Genomic DNA, 17,141 nt, shown 5'->3' with positions numbered 1-17,141 from the left:
AGTATAACTGGATTCACAAGATATAAATTCTTAAGACAGTGATGAGGGAAGATGCAAAAGAATGCCAGTTTTTCTTAAAAAATTTTTTTAAAAAAATTTATTTATTTGGCTATGCCAAATAGTACCATGCAGGATCTTTAGTTGCAGCATATGGGATCAGTTCCCTGACCGGGGCTTGATCCCGTGACTCCTGCCTTGGGAGTGCAGGGTCTTAGCCATTGGACCACCAGGAAATGCCTAGGAGCTGCAGTTTTAAGCTCTAGGAGTAATATTTAAACCTTGGTTCAGAACTGTGAATTTTTTTCATTTATAAACAAGCAGTTCTAAGAGTTTGAATGCTGTTTCTCAGAATTTTCTATTTTAATCTTCCTTGATCCAGAGACTTAAAAAAAATTTTTTTTTCTTCTGGAAATGAATCAAGAACTTTAAACTGAATTTCCAAAGATCGAAAAGGGGAAAGAAGCTGCTTCGGGTGACAGGAGAGCAACTGTCCAGGAATAGATTAAAAACGCTCTGCTCCGCCAAGGTGGAACTGAAAATGTGCTTGGTGTTTCATACCAGACTAATTCTTGGTAAAATTATCTATATTTCATGTAGATAAAATACATTTATTTAAGTGTGGACCAAAGAGACCCTTAGGCAGTTTTCATGGTTCCAAAATGGAATTCCCTGAGAGACATACTAACAAGACTATTTGTGAAGGTCATGCCTTTGGAAGGAAGATGTGGTTCTAGAGCAGAGGGTAGTAAACCCCTTTCCAATCTAACCCACTGCCTGCTTAGTAAATAATATGCTATAAGGGCTTCCCAGGTGGCGCTGGTGGTAAAGAACCCGCCTGCCAATACAGGAGATGTAAGAGACATGGGTTCGATCCCTGGGTCGGGAAGATCCCCTAGAGGAGGGCATGGCAACCCACTTCACTATTCTTGCCTGGAGAATCCCCATGGACAGAGGAGCCTGGCGGGCTACAGCCCATAGGGTCGCAAAGAGTCGGACACGACTGAAGCAGCTTAGTACGCAGGTAGCATGCACATGCCAGAAGGGCAGAGTCGAGTAGTTGCAACAGAGGAGGCGGTCCACAAAATCGAAAATATTTACTACTGGTCTTTTCAGGAAAAAGTCCCGTCCTCTCAAGGGCCTCAAGTTGGCCCTGTTTCCATCTCTTCATCCACCAGCATAGCTGGGGGACATGCTATATCAAGTACCCCATGAAGAGCCGACTGCTCAAACCCTGGCTAGGCTGTGCTTCCGCTGACATGACAAACTCTGCTGCCCGCTAGTGCCTGAGCCACAGGTTAGTTAAGATGGTCAAAGTGGTTGAAGCACCTCTGTTCTCAGTCAGCAGAGGCCAGAAGAGAAATCAGTAAGAACTTTATTTTTTAAAACTTTAAAACTAGCAACCATTAGAGGGGAATCTTCTTTAACTTAATCTTTTCTTCAACGTTTGAAAAGTATCTCATCTTTGTTAAGAGTTCCTTGGCTTTTTCAAAATTGTCTGAAATAAAGAGAAAGATTAATGTGAGAGGCTTCATTTCAAGCACGAATAAAATCACTCTACCACCCAAGGCAGCTGGATCAAAGCTGAGGGCTGGGCTCTGGAAGGTTTACTCGGTAGATCTGAGAGAGGGAGATGTTTTAACACCTGGATTGCTCTCGGGGACAGAGGACTTACAACCCAAGGGAGCAAAAGCATCCTTGTTCACAGGACTCAGACTTTAAATGAGAAGCTGATTCTTTTTCAGGATGATACCCAGTATAACTAAGTTGGTTTTTTTTTTTTTTTAATTAAATTTTGGCTGTGCTGGTCTTTGTTGCTGCATGGGCCTTACTTTAGTTGTGGCGAGTGGGGGCTACTCTCTAGCTGTGTTGCTTGGCCATCTCATTGCTGTGGCTCCTCCTGTTGTGGAGCAGGGGCTCTAGGGCTTAGGCTCAGTAGCTGTGGTGCATGGATGCTCCGTGGCCTGTGGGATCTTCCTGGACCAGGGATCGAACCTGTGTCCCCTGCATTGGCAGGCAGATTCTTTGCCACTGGGCCACCAGGGAAGTTCCTAAGTTGTGTTTCAAGAGTCCTCCCCCCGTCATATATGGTGGTCGAAGCCTGATAAGGAATGTGGAAGCACCTGGTGCAGGGAGAGAAGGATGGAGTGGACCGCCAGGCCGCCACGTTCAGGACCGCAGTCTTGGTTCCAGACTGCTTCTACTTTCCAGGTCCTGCTCTACAACAGCTTTCATCATACTGTATGGACTCATCTCTGGGACTTTGGATTCTGAGAGGTGGCCCTAATTTCTTAGAATAACCTCCTTTTATCTGGGTTAGTATGAGATGCTTTCTCCTTCCTGCAGTGGAATGATCCCTAGGCCAAAGGGCTATTATTGTCTTATTTAAGGGGTGGCACAAGACAGGGATGGAGGGAATGGGCTGTTCTTGCTTAAAAATAGCTAGATCTAGTCTCTTCAGCCTGAGAGCCAGGAGCAGTGAGGACTCCATATTTACAATTTAGCACAGTTGGGCCATGGGCTTCTCCTTCTGGGCTCTGCAGAAGACGGGGCTTTGCCAAATGTTGACTGTGCAGCCTTGCCCTCAGGTCAGTCTGGGTTGGCTTCAGCCCACATCCCTCACCTTATCTTCCCCTACTTGCCAAAGGGGAATGGGAGCATTTTCTTTCATCTAATCTTCAGTGGACATTTACTGGCTTGGCACACACCTGGATTCTCTAGCAAGACTGTGAATCCTTGAAGGCAGAAAAGTAGGCTCATCTCTATTCTATTGCTCCCTACATACCTGTCATAGGATGGGCATTTAATAGCTACTTATTGAACGAATGGTTATACCTCAGTGCTTAGAATTTCTTTCCATATTTAAGAAAGTCATGAAATGAAGGGAGTACCTCTTTCAAAAGCTCTGCTCACATCGTCAGTCAGTTCTTTCTGTTTAGCTGAAAAAGAAAACCAAGATATTAATTTTTCTAGAAGACCACCCTCTGTCATCTTGTGAATACAGCACAGCAGGGAGCTTGGATTCAAGGGTGAGGCCTCATGACCTCTGTCTCTACATGTTCACAGTGGCAGCTCCTGTTTCGTGCAGCTCTGGCTGACCCTAATCACACTGTTTTCCTACCCATGCAAGGTCTGAGGGGGCAATCACCAAAGTTCATAGAAGAATGAAAAAAGAAAAAAGGACAAGGAAATATCTTATCTCCACCAAGCACTCTGAGTTTTCCAGGTTTCAGCTAGGAGAAAAATCAACAAGCTGGGGCAAGGTGTTATAGAATCAGACAACCACTAGCAAATCATACAGCCTCTCCTTCCCAGGTAGCGCTAGTGGTTAACTCTCCCGCCAATGCAGGAGATGTAAGAGACATGGGTTCAATTCCTGGGTCGGGAAGATCCCCTGGAAAGGGAAATGGTAACCCATGCCAGTATTCTTGCCTGGAGAATCCCATGGACAGAGGAGCCTTGTGGGCAATGGTTCATGGGGTCGCAGACAGTTGGACACTGAAGTGACTTAGCACTTAGAACGTACCTGAAGAGAGAAGATGCCAGATGAAGTAAAGGAGCAGCTCTCTCACGCTTGCATTGTTTCCTCATTAGGAAATGAGGAATTTTATAAGTGCCTTTCCCAGATAGAGATAGTATTAATCATTTATGGGGGTACTTGCTTTCAAAGCACTTTTAAATATATTATATCCCCATCATAGGCAATGACAGGTATTGAGAAAATGTATTGTGGTTACAGAACTGGAGAGCTGAAGAGCTCAGAACAGACCCCAAGTCACCTGACTCCTAGTTCAGTGGCTAGGAACTCACGTTTCTGGTAGCAAGATGGTGTCGACAAAAAAGAACACTGGATTAGGAGTCTGGACGCTCTGAAGTCCTGACCCGCAAACCATCTAGCTCATGCCCTTAAACGTTCACTTTAACTGGGCCTTAGCAGGTAAGGGAGGAAATTTAGGAATTACTCTAAATGAAGGTCAGTGACCTGCTTAAAGCCAGACATTAACTATAGAGCTAAAATAACCCCCACCACTGACTAAGCACTTATCATGAGCCAGGCTCTGTATCAAGTGTTTTACACACTTTGTTGTCCAGTTGCTAAGTTGTGTCTGACTCTGCGACCTTATGGACTGCAGCATGCCAAGCTTCCCTGTCCTTCACTATCTCCTGGAGTTTGCTCAAATTCATGTCCAATGAGTCGGTGATGCCATCAAACCATCTTATCCTCTGTTGCCCCGTTCTCCTCCTGCCCTCAATACTTCCCAGCATCAGGGTGTTTTTAACTACTTATTTAATCCTTGCAACAATGGGTACTAATATTGTCTCCATTTTACAGATGAGGAAACTGAGGCTCAGAGGGGGTGAAGGCACTTTGCTCAAGGTCACATGAAAAGTCAGTGGCAGTGTTGGGACTGAACCCAAGTCCACCTCACCCAGAGCTTCATGTCTGCCAGCCAAAGCTATGCAGCTGGGCCTTCTGACTACAAATGACGAGATTCTCTTTCTCCAACACCACACAGCTCTAGTGCTGATATACCCCCACTGGACTGCTCCCCCACCAGAACTTCTATTTTACTGCTTTTAACTTGTTATTTATTCACTCACTTGATAAATATTTATTGAGTCCTCATTACACTCCAAGTACTGTTACGTGTGCTGAGGATGTGAGCGAAGCAAAAAGCAGACACAATTTCTGCCTCCGCAGAACTTCTGGTCTAATGGGGGAGGCTGATGTGGGGCCAATAATCTCACACAGAACAATAAGGTTATAACTATTATTAGTCCTACAAAAGAGGGGTACTCTTGGCTAAAAGACATAGACAGAGGACCTCTGAGGACTTCCTGAGGAAGTGGGGACTGCCCCCAGATCTGAAGGAGGAAGAGTTAGTAGATGGGGTGGAAGAGAGGGGGATTTTGGGCAGGAGCAACAGTACCTACAAATGCCCTGGGCAGGAAGGTGGAAAGTACAGATGAAGAACTGGAAGCAGCCTGCATGGCTGGAATGGAAGGAGCAAACAGGAGGAAGCAGAGGCCCAGTTATCCAGGTCTCTTTAACCTGAAAGTGATGGGGAACCAAGGGAGCCACTTCCAAGTTTTTAAGCAAGGCCAAGGATACTATGATTAGATTTGGGTTTCAGAAAGATAACACACATGATAGTGTAGGAATATATCAGATTGAAGGTAGAGATGGACTGGTCTGGAGATACTCCAGTCATCCAGGTGGGAGAGAATGGCAGCTTGGGACGGGGTGGTGGCAGTGAAAATGGATGGATGGATTTGAGACACACACAGTAAGAAAGTCAGTTTTTCAAGACTTGGTGATCGACTGTCTATGGCGGGGAGGGGGAGTAAGTTGTCAAGAATGCCTACTCAGTGTTTTGGACTTGAGCAACTGCAGAGCGTCATCCACTTAGAAAGGGAATATCTCCAGAGGAATAGGTTGGTTTTGGGGGATGGAGGATGGACACTCATGGCTTCCGTGTGGGACACACTGAATTGGAATATAAAATCTCCTTGAAGGCCCAGGTCATGTCCTTCTGTTCACTGCTGGGTTCTCAGTGTCCTGCACAGTGCCTGATACATAGTAGGCACACCATAAACATTTGTGAAAGTTTGTACATGCATACAATTTGAGTGAGGAACCTGGAGCCTTTTCTACTTGGCATGGTTAATTTTATGTGCCAACTTGTTTAGGCTGCAGTGCCCAGTTGTCTGGTCAAACACTAGCCTAGATGCTGCTGTGGAGGTTTTCTGTAGATGTGATTAACATTTACAGTCAGTGGGCCTCATCTAATCAGTTGGAGACAGTAAGCAAAAACTGAGTTTTCCTGAAGAGGGAATTTTCCCTCATGACTAGCATAGAAGTTCTGCCTGAGTTTCCAGCCTGCTGGTCTATCTGACATAGTTTGCATTTGCTAGCTCCTACAATCACATGAGCCGTTCCTTAAAATAAGTTTCTCTCTCCACACACACACACACACACACACACACACTATTGATTCTGTTTCTCTGGAGAACCCTGACTGACACTCTATGGAATAAACTGAAAGTAAAGCGATATGGGATCATAAGAGCAAGGTTTCATTCTTTGCTCTGCTATATCTGCTGAGTGACTTTGGGTATTCCCATGGACTTCTGAGGCCTGTTTTTCTTGGCAGAGATAAGAATATCATCCAAATGATGTCATGGGTGGGAAAGAGCACTGTGGTCTACAAAACACTATCACATTCTTAGTTAATTCTCAGCTTTCCAGAGAATTAGGGATTTTGCAGGTCTAACAAAATGGGTTTCAGTATGATCAAGAAAAAAAAAAATTCCCTGAATCACTATGAAGACCAATGTGTCCTCTTTATATCCATTTTCCACTTAACTTCTACATATACAGGGATTTCCCTGGTGGTCCAGTGGTTAAGAATCTGCCTTTGGGCTTCCCTGGTGGCTCAGATGGTAAAATATATGCCTGTAATGTGGGAGACCTGGGTTCTATCCCTGAATAGGGAAGCTCCCCTGGAGGAGGAAATGGTATTAGTATTTCCTGGTATTCTTGCCTGGAAAATCCCATGGATGGAGGAGCCTGGTGGGCTATACAGTCCATCGGGTTGCAAAGAGTTGGACACGACTGAGTGACTTAGACTCTGCTGCTGCTACTGCTAAGTTGCTTCAGTCGTGTCCAACTCTGTGCGACCCCAGAGACGGCAGCCCACCAGGCTCTCCTGTCCCTGGGATTCTCCAGGCAAGAACACTGGAGTGGGTTGCCATTTCCTTCACCAATGCATGAAAGTGAAAAGTGAAAGTGAAGTTGCTCAGTCGTGTCTGACTCCTAGCGACCCCATGGACTGCAGCCTACCAGGCTACTCCGTCCGTGGGATTTTCTTATGTGTACTCAAAATAGCAATATAATATATTTGGTACTATTTTCATCTTTTACCTCTGACAATAGATTCAATCTCTTTCATGGCAGTTTCACCTTGAGCTTCTGCAAGTTTTTCATTGATTTCCATTATTTCTGTGAGGAATTGACTATCCATCTCATAGTCTGTCCCTTCAGGAATCTCTATTCCATGGAGCTTTAGCTATTGGGGCATAAAGCAGGGAAAATTAAGTTTAATTCAAGAAATTATAGTTAGAGTCATAAATCCTACTCACCATAAATCCTTCTCACCCTTTAGAACAAAATGTCACTCACACAGAAAACCTTAAGCGTCCCAGTGATGAAACTGGGACTGAGACAGGAGTATTGGAACTCTCCTAACTGGAACTATGTGACCATAGGGGAATCACTCTTCCACTGGGGAGGTTGAACTATGTATCTGTAAAGTTTCTATTAAATCCTAAAACTCTAAGATGCTCACTTCTCTACTAGCAACAAAACAAAACAAAAATTACTCTTTCCTAAAAGCCAGTGGTACTGTCTAATTCTTTAAATTTATAGCAAATGGTAAAAAAAAAAAAGGCAACTGGGCAAGTAAAGTTTATAGAGATACTCAGAAAACTACATGCATGAAGCATTTTTGAGGTTAATTATGGGTCCGTAGACTAGCTAAGATCTTAAGCACTCTTCTTTTGAATACAGGGAAACAGCTGTTCCCCAGAGCAATGGGATCAGGCAGTCATGATAGAAGGGTTGGAAAATCACCTTACAAGGTATAGTCCCCTGCTCAGGGGGGCCAGAAGGGTCTTATAGGCCTCGTTGACAAGGGTCGAATGCTTCTCTGAGAAGTCCTTTTCATTCTGTAAGTGGAAATGAAGATAGTCATATTGCCATGCAAATCAGCCATCTTACATTCACAAACTGTTTCATAAAACACTGATGGGCAGGCACATAAGGAAGGAGAACTGGTGTGGGATAAGCTGTTTTAATTTTCAGACGATGGGTTTTAATTCTGCTAGGAAGTAAGGTAAAAGCTCTGAGTGTGGGACTGATCCAGGGCCTGGTTGGTTGTAATCAGGCTGCCCCAGGGCAAAGCTGGTTGTCCAGTTTTGTCCCTGGTAATCGGTAATCTCATAAACACAGGCCACTGCACCCAGGGTGCATATGTGTTTGGGTATGATTGTGCTATGTCTGTTGTGCAAAGTCGCTTCAGTCATGTCCAACTCTTCACGCCCCTATGGACTGTTGCTCACCAGGCTCCTCTGTCCCTGGGATTTTCCAGGGAAGAATACTGGAGTGGGTTGCCATGATCTCCTAGAGGGGAGCTTCCTCATCCAGGGAATGATTAGGGATGGCCAATAGGCTTACCTGAGACCTCTGGCTGAAGAAATCTGGGTGGACAAGGCGCTGTAGTTGCTGGTATCTATGCTGGAGCTTCACAGTGTCAACTCTGAAGGAGCGGTTGCTGGAAGGAAATCAGGAGATGAAACTCATGCATCAGATATTTATAGATCTGTATACCATGGGCCTGGTTCCTCTTTTTAACGGGGACACAACAAACATGTAGACAAGAGCTATTCCAGAAAGTGGTAGGTACTGTAAAGGAAAACAGAATAGGGTCAGAGAATGGTAGATGTAGTGGACAAAGAGATGACATTTGAGCTGAGACCTAAATGATGATGAGGATTAATCAGAGATCAGAGGAAAGACACATTCAGGCACAGGGAACACACAGAGACCTTGAAGTTAGAACAAGACTGGCATGCTTGAACAACTTACAGGGTAGTGTTACTGCGACCCTTCATACGTGCTCAGTGACTGGTGGGGCCAGAGCCCAGAGTTAAGGGGCATTCCAGAATCACACTCTATTTTTCTAAGGCCCAGGTCCCTTCATTTCTGCCTCTTACTTTATTTTAAACGAATCCCCTTCGCTTGTTATTCCCAGAGCCTGCACTATCTCTTTAGCTTCGACCAAATTTGTCACCTCTCCAAACTCCTCGACTTTCCACGGTAAACAGGAAAAACACTTATTTCTCAGACCCTCCAGTTCTCACTTTTCCCTTAGATTCTGCCCACAGCCTTAAGTTTTTCCATGCTCTTACTCTCGTATTTTGGATACCACTTCTGTACTTCTTTCTTAAAAATCTCAAGCCAACTTTAAACATTCTGAACGTCAAGCTTCTATGCTCCAAAGTGAAAGTGAAAGTTGCTCTGCTGCTGCTGCTGCTAAGTCTCTACATTCGTGTCCGACTCTGTGCGACTCCATAGGACGGCAGCCCACCAGGCTCCCCCTTCCTTGGGATTCTCCAGGCAAGAACACTGGATTGGGCTGCCATTGCTTTCTCCAATGCATGAAAGTGAAAAGTGAAAGTGAAGTCGCTCAGTAGTGTCCGACTCTTAGCGACCCCAAGGACTGCAGCCCACCAGGCTCCTCCGTCCATGGGATTTTCCAGGCAAGAGTGCTGGAGTGGGGTGGGGTGCCATTGCCTTCTCCAGAAAGTCGCTCAGTCGTGTCCAACTATTTCGACCCCATGGACTACACAGTCTATGGCATTCTCTAGGCCAGAATACTGGAGTGAGTAGCTTTTCCCTTCCCCAGGGGATCTTCCTAGCCCAGGGATCCAACTCAGGTCTCCCGCATTGCAGGAAGATTCTTTACTAGCTGAGCCACAAGGGAAGCCTGTAATTAACGGATCTTCCCAAACCAGGGGTAGAACCTAGGTCTCCTGTATTGTAGGCGGATTCTTTACCAGCAGAGCCACCAGGGAAACCCAAGTATACCGGAGTGGGTAGCTTATCCCATCTCCAGCAGATCTTTTCGACCCAGGAATCGAACCGGAGTCTCCTGAATTGCAGGCAGATTCTTTACCCTGAGCTATCGCTATCAGGGAAGCCCTGAAGTGAAATGAAGTGAAGTGAACTCGCTCAGTCGTGTCCGACTCTTTGCGACCCTGTGGACTGTGGCCCACCAGGCTCCTCTGTCCATGGGATTCTCCAGGCAAGAATACTGGAGTGGGTTGCCATTTCCTTCTCCAGGGGATCTTCCTGACCCAGGGATCGAACCCAGGTCTCCTGCATTGCAGGCAGACGGTTTACCCTTTGAGCCACCAGGGAAGCCCCAGGGAAGCCCCAGGGAAGCCCTAGGGCCGCGCAAATACCTTCCCCTCAAAGCCCCGCCTCTCAACTTGGCCTTCTCTCAGAACCCGCCCCTCCATGGCTGCCTTCAAACTTCAGTTTCCCCTAACCACTCCCCGCCTATCTACTCCAAGACTCACTCTCGTCTTCACCCCCTTAAAGCGTCCTCGCTCAGGCCAGCCCCTTAATTTCCTCCCCAGCCACATCCCACGCACCCTTCTCGACCAGGCTCCACCCCCAGTCCGGTCCTCCAGGGCTCCGCCAACCAGTGTGACTGGTCCAGCCTTCCTCCTCCCCTAGCCTGACCCGCCCTCCACTCTCGCACGTCCAGACGCGTTTCAGGAAACGGCCTCCATACCAGTCCATGAGGCTGAAGTAATCTCGAGTCGGGTCAGGTGGCTGCAGCGCGCGGCACTGAGGGCAGAAGAACCGGTCCCCCCGCGGTGGGCCCCCTGAGCCGCCACAGTTCCAACATCGTGGGGAGCTGCTTCCTGCCAGGGACGCAGCATTGCAGTTTAGCAGTCTTCTCCCGAGCACCCCTGTCGGCCACCACCCCGACAGCCGGAGCAAGGTCCCGGTCCTTCCGGCCCACATCGGGCCGGCAGCCTGCCTCGCCGAGGTCACCTGAGACTGACCAGACTCGTGCTAGTGATTGGCTGGGGAACTGGGCGGGGGGCGGGACGACCCGGGGGAAACCTGGGTTCTGAGTCTCACTCTGCAGCTTAAACTACAACTCCCAGAAAGCATTGAAGCTGCGGGCGGCCACATCCGCTGCTTCTCATTGGTCCAGCGGGAGCGGAGGGGTGTTTTGATTGGTGGAGGGTGGAGTTTGTATCTGCGGGTTTAGCGCCACTCCGCTGGCTGCGGCTGCTCTGGGTTGTACTCTTCCAGGGGGGCTCACGCGGTGAGTCATAGTGGGGAGCTTCTTTTGGGTATTTAGGGGTTCGAATCCTGTCCTCAGGGTCTTATTGCGAGCTGAATCTCCCGAGCCTTCATCTTGTCCTGTGTATGAGCTCGGGAAGGCGCGAGGGAGAGGAATGCGTGGGCGACTCTCTTCCTCCTTTGTAGACAAACCTCGAGGTGAATTTCACTTCCCTTGTTATTTACAAGCAGAAACTGGCCCAGAAGTACGGGATAAGAAAGAACAAAGTTGTGCTCTTCAGAATCAGAGCCAAGCTGCTCTGCAGATTGTTTTAAAGGTGTTAGTAATTATTTTCATGAAAGTGAAAGTGAAGTCGCTCAGTCGTGTCCGACTCTTTGCGACCCCATGAACTGTAGCCTATCAGGCTCCTCCGTCCATGGGATTTTCCAGGCAAGAGTGCTGGAGTGGATTGCCATATCTTTCTCCAGGGGATCTTCCCGACCCAGGAATCGAACCCGGGTCTCCCGCATTGCAGGCAGACGCTTTACCGTCTGAGCCACCAGGGAAGCCCAATTATTATCCTAGTTTGGTTCAATCTGAAAAATGCCTATTGAGAACCCATTCTCAATAGGCTCTGCTGCAACTGGCAGCAGCACACTGACTTGTGTAAGAAGATGCTTCGAGAGTGTCCGTAAGGAAGTGTGGGGGATTGGGTGGCAAAGGGAGGGGAGGGGGGCCACCAGTTTTCCTTGGGACTCAGTTTCTCTATTTGAGGAAAAATAAATTGTGTTGCACTTGTAAGGCCTTTCCCTGCTTTCAGATTCTTTGGGCCTGAGAGTCCGATTATAAAGCTTTACTGAGGGGGTGAGGTTGAAAGAACGTTGCTGCAGCATCTCATTTGATTTTCCGTCTACTTTTTGGGTTCAGAGTGGTTGTGATCTACCTAAAGGTCATGCGAAGAACTGACTTAGCTGACTCCAAATGTGTTTGCTTATAAGCTCTCCACTGTACCTGGGGGAGGCCCATGTAGTCCTGGTGTGGTGGACCCTTCTTATCAGGTGTGATGATAGCAGCTACCTCTTGACACACTGTCTTTTGCCACTTTTCAGGGCGGACAAGTTTTGCTCCAAAGACACAGGAGGTCACACCTCGGCTGAGGTAGTATCAGAGCATCAGGTCCTGAAGTCGAAGCTCTGTCAGCACCTCCCTGGTGCACTTTCAGGAAACCTCATCGGACTTTTGCATCTGGAAGGACGTTTGTGTCTGGAAGCCCTGTGTAAATGCAATAATCTATGTCAGTCATGTTTACTATATTTTCTTTGAGGGGTAGCCTGAGTGTGGAATTCCGGAGAGAAAGCACTTAAAAAAAAAATCAGATTAGGGATTTAAAGTTAGGGTTTGAAAGTTACTTTGACTTTACTGTAGGTTCTGTTATTGGGGGTTAACTGTGAAATCTACAACAAGGGTGGGAACCTCTGTGTGTCTGAATAGTTCCTTCTGTTGTGCTGGGAGGTCATTTGGGATGCTGAAAAGATAAGCCACATGGCTAATTAGCATCACAAAGGGCTAGGTGGGATTGTTTAGAGCTGTGTTAGTGTTTTGCTTCATTAAGTGGCCCAGCTCTTAGTTTGGAGTCTAGGAATCTAGAATGAACTTGGGTCCTATCCTCCAGGAGCTGGTTTGGGTAAGGGGCATCAGTGACATTTTATGTAAATATCACCCCCTGGGGTGATGCAGCCAATTTCTGTAGAATTTTTCTTTGCCCATCATCTATGCCAAACTACCCGATCTTTCCCCTTCTCTGCTTTCCGAAAATACATATGAAGTTTAAGTGGTGTTGATTGTATTAATGAATACATTTTAGGTTCCATTTCTCTTTTCTTAAAAAATATTTATTTATTTATTTGGCTGTGCTGGGTCTTAGTGACAGCCTGTGGAATCTTTTTGGTTGTGGCATGAGGGGTCTAATTCCCTGACCAGGGACTGAACCCAAGCCCTCTGCATTGGGAGCACAGAGTCTTAGCCACTGGACCACCAGGGACCGCCATTTCTAATTTTTAACAATTGGATGAGTGTAAACTGTTACGATTCTCTCCCTCTCCCCAATTCAGTATCTTGTTTTTTTTCACTTGTTTATAGCCTTCAAATTATTTCTTTGTTTATTTCCCCTGTGGTATGTGGCTGTCACACAAAAAACTTATCAGGTGAAAATGATCTGAAGAAAAACTGAGCTCAGAAGAGTAATGGCTGTAGACTGTTGGAATTTTAATTTTTGCAGAGCATGCTTGTCCTGGATCTTCTTTTCTGTGTTGTTTGGCTGTTGTAATGTGCCCATCCTTCATCGTTGACCTTTAAGTCTTGTTCCTTGAAACTCATCTGGTTGTGGGACACTTATTTTTGAGGTGGTGATGTCTCGAGAGACGAATGTGGAGTGTCAGCAGCCCCGCGGCAGTGCCTCCCCGCAGTCGCAAGGCGGCTTCTTGCAGTCCCAAGGTCCCTCCTCACAGCTACCCAGCTCTTCTTCACAGTCCCAGGGCACATCCAGCCAGTCCTCTCACTCCAGCTCTGGCACGCTGAGCTCCTTAGACACAGTGTCCACGCAGGAACTCTATTCTATTCCGGAGGACCAAGAACCGGAGGAGCCTGTCCCTGCCCCTTGGGCTCGATTATGGGCCCTTCAGGATGGATTCTCCAATCTTGGTAAGATCTTTTGTTGTGCAGTGCAATATTTTGCTCAGAAAAACAGTTATAGAAAGTTGTTGCAACAGATAACCCAAGACACTCCTGGAATGATTTTGGAGTTTGGAGGTGGTGAAAGACAGAACCGAGAAAGCAGTTTTGGGTAGTGTACTGGCTCTTACTTGCTGTGGATCCCCTTCATTTATTCTTTCTCCAGGATTTGATTTGGCCTCTGCCATGTGTTGTCCATCTGAGGAGGGTTGTGGATCTTTTCCCTAGAAAGATGCTGATTCATGCAAACTTGCAAACATTTGTTGTCTAATCACAGAAATGTCATCACTTCACTCCTGCTCTGGTGCAGCAGTTTTAGAGCATCCGTGTTACAGTCTCAGGATGGGGAAGGTTATTTGTTGACTGCCCGTTATTTGTTTTTATCTCAAAATAGCCAACCTTGCTGTTTAAATGTACTCATCCACTCTGACAGCTGATTCCAACAGTGAGACTTTGCTTTCAGTATGTTTTATGTAGTATTTTTCCTCTGTCTTGAATTAAAATGACCTCTTCATTAAAAAGATGGCTCAGCTGGTAAAGAATCAGCCTGCCAATGGGGAGATACAGGAAACGTGTGTTCTATCCCTGGGGCAGAAAGATCCCCTGGAGAAAGAAGAGGCAACCCACTCCAGTATTCTTGCCTGAAAAATCCCATGGACAGAGGAGCCTGGAGGGCTACAGTCCAATAGGTTGCAAAGTCAGACACAACTGAACGACTGAAATACGCACAATACACTTCATTTAAAAAAATGAACTTGATGTTAATGGAATAAAAAATAATAATATAAGGAAATGAATGACTAATGTACCTTGTCAGTCATCTTTCCTTTTATATCATGTGCAACTTGGTGACTTGAAAAAACAGTAAAAAGTGGAGAAATAATATAACAATATTCATATGTATAACTTTAAATTTAGAAGTAAACATTTGAAGCTATTTTTTACTCATTTAAGCCATATTTTTAAGATAGGCTTAAGGCTGATGTATGGTGAATGGGACACAGAAGTGTTAAGAGTGAAGTGGGATGTATCTCCTTTTAAAATTAAAAAAAATTAATTAATTTATTTTAATTGGAGGCTAATTACTTTACAATATTGTAGTGGTTTTTGCCATACATTGACACGAATCAGCCATGGGTGTACATGTGTTCCCCATCCTGAACCCCCCTATCCCCTCCCTCCCCATCCCATCCTTCAGGGTTATCCCAGTGCACCAGCCCTGAGCACCCTGTCTAATGCATCGAACCTGGACTGGTGATCTGTTTCACATATGATAATATACATGTTTCAGTGCTATTCTCTCAAATCATCATCCCACCCTCGCCTTCTCCCACAGAGTCCAAAAGACTGTTCTTTACTTACATCTGTGTCTGGATGTATCTCCTTTAAAAGGGAGAACTTGATATATAAGATTTGAGAGTCCCTTGAACTACAAGGAAAGCAAACTGTCAATCTTAAAGAAAATCAATTCTGAATATTCATTGGAAGCACTGATGAAGCTGAAGCTCCAATACTTTGACCATATGATGCCAAGAGCCAACTCATTGGAAAAGACCCTGATGCTGGGAAGGATTGAAGGCAATAGGAGAAGGGGGTGACAGAGGATCAGATGGTTAGGTAGCATCACCAACGCAGTGGACATGAATTTGCGCAAACTCCAGGAGATACTGGAGGACAGAGGATCCTGGCGTGCTACAGTCCATGGGGTCACACAGAGTTGGACATGACTTAACAACTGAATAACAATAAAGTAATTGCTGAATAAAGAGAAGCAACTTTATTGTTATTGACTCAAACCCTATCTTCTAAATACTTTACAGTTTTCGCTCTTACACTGATCCCTGAGTTGATTTTTGTACTTGGCATAAGGGATTGTCCAAGTTCATCCTTTGTCATGGCAATGCCCAGTTGTCCAAGAGCTATTTCTTTGAAGAGACTTTTTGAGTGTTCTTGATACCTTCATCAGAGATCATTTTGAAGCCATTTGGTGGCCTTTTGAGGGGGAGGGAGGCTCCAAAGAGCTCCTGGTACCATAGTCCTTTATGTCTCAGCACAGAAAGAATTCAGTGAGAGGCAAAGTGATAGATAAAGTGACTTATTAGAATAGGGCACTTCTGAGGTTCACCAGTGGGGTGGGTGAGAGATGCTGCACTGAGAACTTAATAGTCTGTAGCTTTATGTTAAAAAAAAAAAGGTGGGCGAGGGGAGAAGACTGTGTTTGTTTTTTTTGAGTAGATGTCATGCTTCCATCGTCAGCTCCTCCTGCAGGTTTAGCAGGGGAGTTTTCTTGTCCCTTCATGGTCAAGCTAGGTCCACAAATTGTTTTTATGTGAGCAGAGAGCATGTCCCAGGGATCATTAACTTACTGAGCTCACTGGCCAGGATGTGGGGCTCACACCACCATTGTTTTATTGTTTAGGGGCATGTCTCGTGGGTTTGTTACATGGTTTTGTTGCTAAGCAAGCTTGCTTTCTTGAGTAATCATTAACTTATAGGGGTCTCCCATATTTTTTCTACTTATAATCCTCTAGCATGACTATTTAATCACCTACTTTATCCCTTTACTCTGTCCTTATCAGTTTGAGCATAAATGTCAGGGTTTAATTCTGGACTTCCAGTCCATTGATCTATGTGGACATCCTTATGCCAGCACCACAAAGTCTCAATTACTGTAGGTTTGTAGTAAGTTTTGAAATCCAGAGTGAGTTCTGATTTGTTCTCTTTCAAGATTGTTTTGACTACTATGGTTCTTTACTTTTTCATAGGAATTTTAGGATACGTTTGTCACTTCCTGCAAAGAAGGCCTCTGGGGTTATATCTGTAGATCAGTTTGGATACTGTTCCCATTGTAACTGTATTAAGTGTTCCAGTCTATGAACACGAGATATCCTTCATTTATTTAGGTCTCTTTTCTTTCAACAATGTTTTGTAGTTTTCAGGATACAAATTTTGTACTTTAAAAACTATATACTTTAGTATTTCTTTTTTAAAATTCATTTATTTTTGGTTGTGCTGGGTCTTCATTGCTGCATGCAGGCTTTCTCTGGTTGTGACTAGAGGGGGCTATTCTTGGTTGGGATGCGTGGACTTCTCATTGTGGTGGCTTCCCTTGTTGCAGAACAGAGGCTGTAGGCACACAGGCTCCAGTAGTTGCAACTCAGGGGCTCAGTAACTGTGGCTCACGGGCTTTAGAACACTGGTTCAGTAGTTGTGACACTCGGTGCTTAGTTGATCTACAGCATTTGAGAAGCTCCCAGGGATTGAACCCTTGACCCCTGCATTGGCAAGCAGATTCTCAACCTCTAGAATTTTTTTTTTTAATGTTTTCTTCTTTTCATTGTGATAAAATATATATAACATAAAAATTTGCCATTTTAACCATTAAGTATGCAGTTCATTGGGCTTCCTTGGTGTCTCAGTGGTAAAGAATCTGATGCTTGCTAATTCAGGAGACAGGGGTTTAATCTCTAGGTTGGAAATAACCCCTGGAGAAGGAAATGGCAACCCACTCCAGTATGCTTGCCTGGGAAATCCCACGGACATAGGAGC

At 45.5% G+C, this 17,141-nt stretch overlaps 2 protein-coding genes across 9 annotated transcripts in view; one reads left to right on the top strand and one right to left on the bottom strand.

The window, feature by feature from the left end:
- Positions 1–1,354: 1,354 nt before the first annotated feature.
- Positions 1,355–10,731, bottom strand: HSCB (HscB mitochondrial iron-sulfur cluster cochaperone). 5 transcript variants are annotated; one of them, XR_011249854.1, is made up of 6 exons: positions 10,359–10,652; positions 8,234–8,330; positions 7,631–7,725; positions 6,923–7,067; positions 2,889–2,936; positions 1,355–1,495 (listed from the first exon to the last, which is right to left on the bottom strand). XR_011249854.1 is itself a non-coding variant. In XM_069557173.1 (6 exons), the coding sequence occupies exons 1-6, from the start codon at positions 10,592–10,594 to the stop codon at positions 1,404–1,406; spliced, it is 708 nt and encodes a 235-aa protein (XP_069413274.1). In that variant the 5' UTR covers positions 10,595–10,731; the 3' UTR covers positions 1,355–1,403. The 5 variants fall into 5 exon arrangements, 4 of the variants coding, with proteins under 4 accessions (XP_069413274.1, XP_069413277.1, XP_069413276.1 ...); XM_069557173.1 differs by having other exon boundaries at positions 7,636–7,725; positions 10,359–10,731; XM_069557176.1 differs by having other exon boundaries at positions 10,359–10,613.
- Positions 10,322–17,141, top strand: part of CHEK2 (checkpoint kinase 2) — a 35,344-nt gene continuing 28,524 nt past the window's right edge. For 2 of the 4 annotated variants that reach the window (XR_011249853.1, XM_069557170.1), the window contains exons 1-3: positions 10,330–10,904; positions 11,972–12,156; positions 13,265–13,562. Coding sequence is in view for 2 of the 4 variants with exons in the window: in XM_069557170.1 (XP_069413271.1) it covers positions 13,271–13,562 (292 nt within the window). In the remaining 2 variants the exon portion in view is untranslated. Of the gene's footprint in view, positions 10,905–11,971; positions 12,157–13,264; positions 13,563–17,141 lie in introns of all 4 variants that reach the window. The other 2 variants (XM_069557171.1, XM_069557172.1) reach the window with 2 other exon arrangements.

The sequence above is a fragment of the Ovis canadensis genome, chromosome 17, assembly GCF_042477335.2.
Source record: "Ovis canadensis isolate MfBH-ARS-UI-01 breed Bighorn chromosome 17, ARS-UI_OviCan_v2, whole genome shotgun sequence".
In the NCBI taxonomy this organism is placed as follows: domain Eukaryota; kingdom Metazoa; phylum Chordata; class Mammalia; order Artiodactyla; family Bovidae; genus Ovis; species Ovis canadensis.
This window is presented reverse-complemented; position numbering and strand designations above follow the sequence as displayed.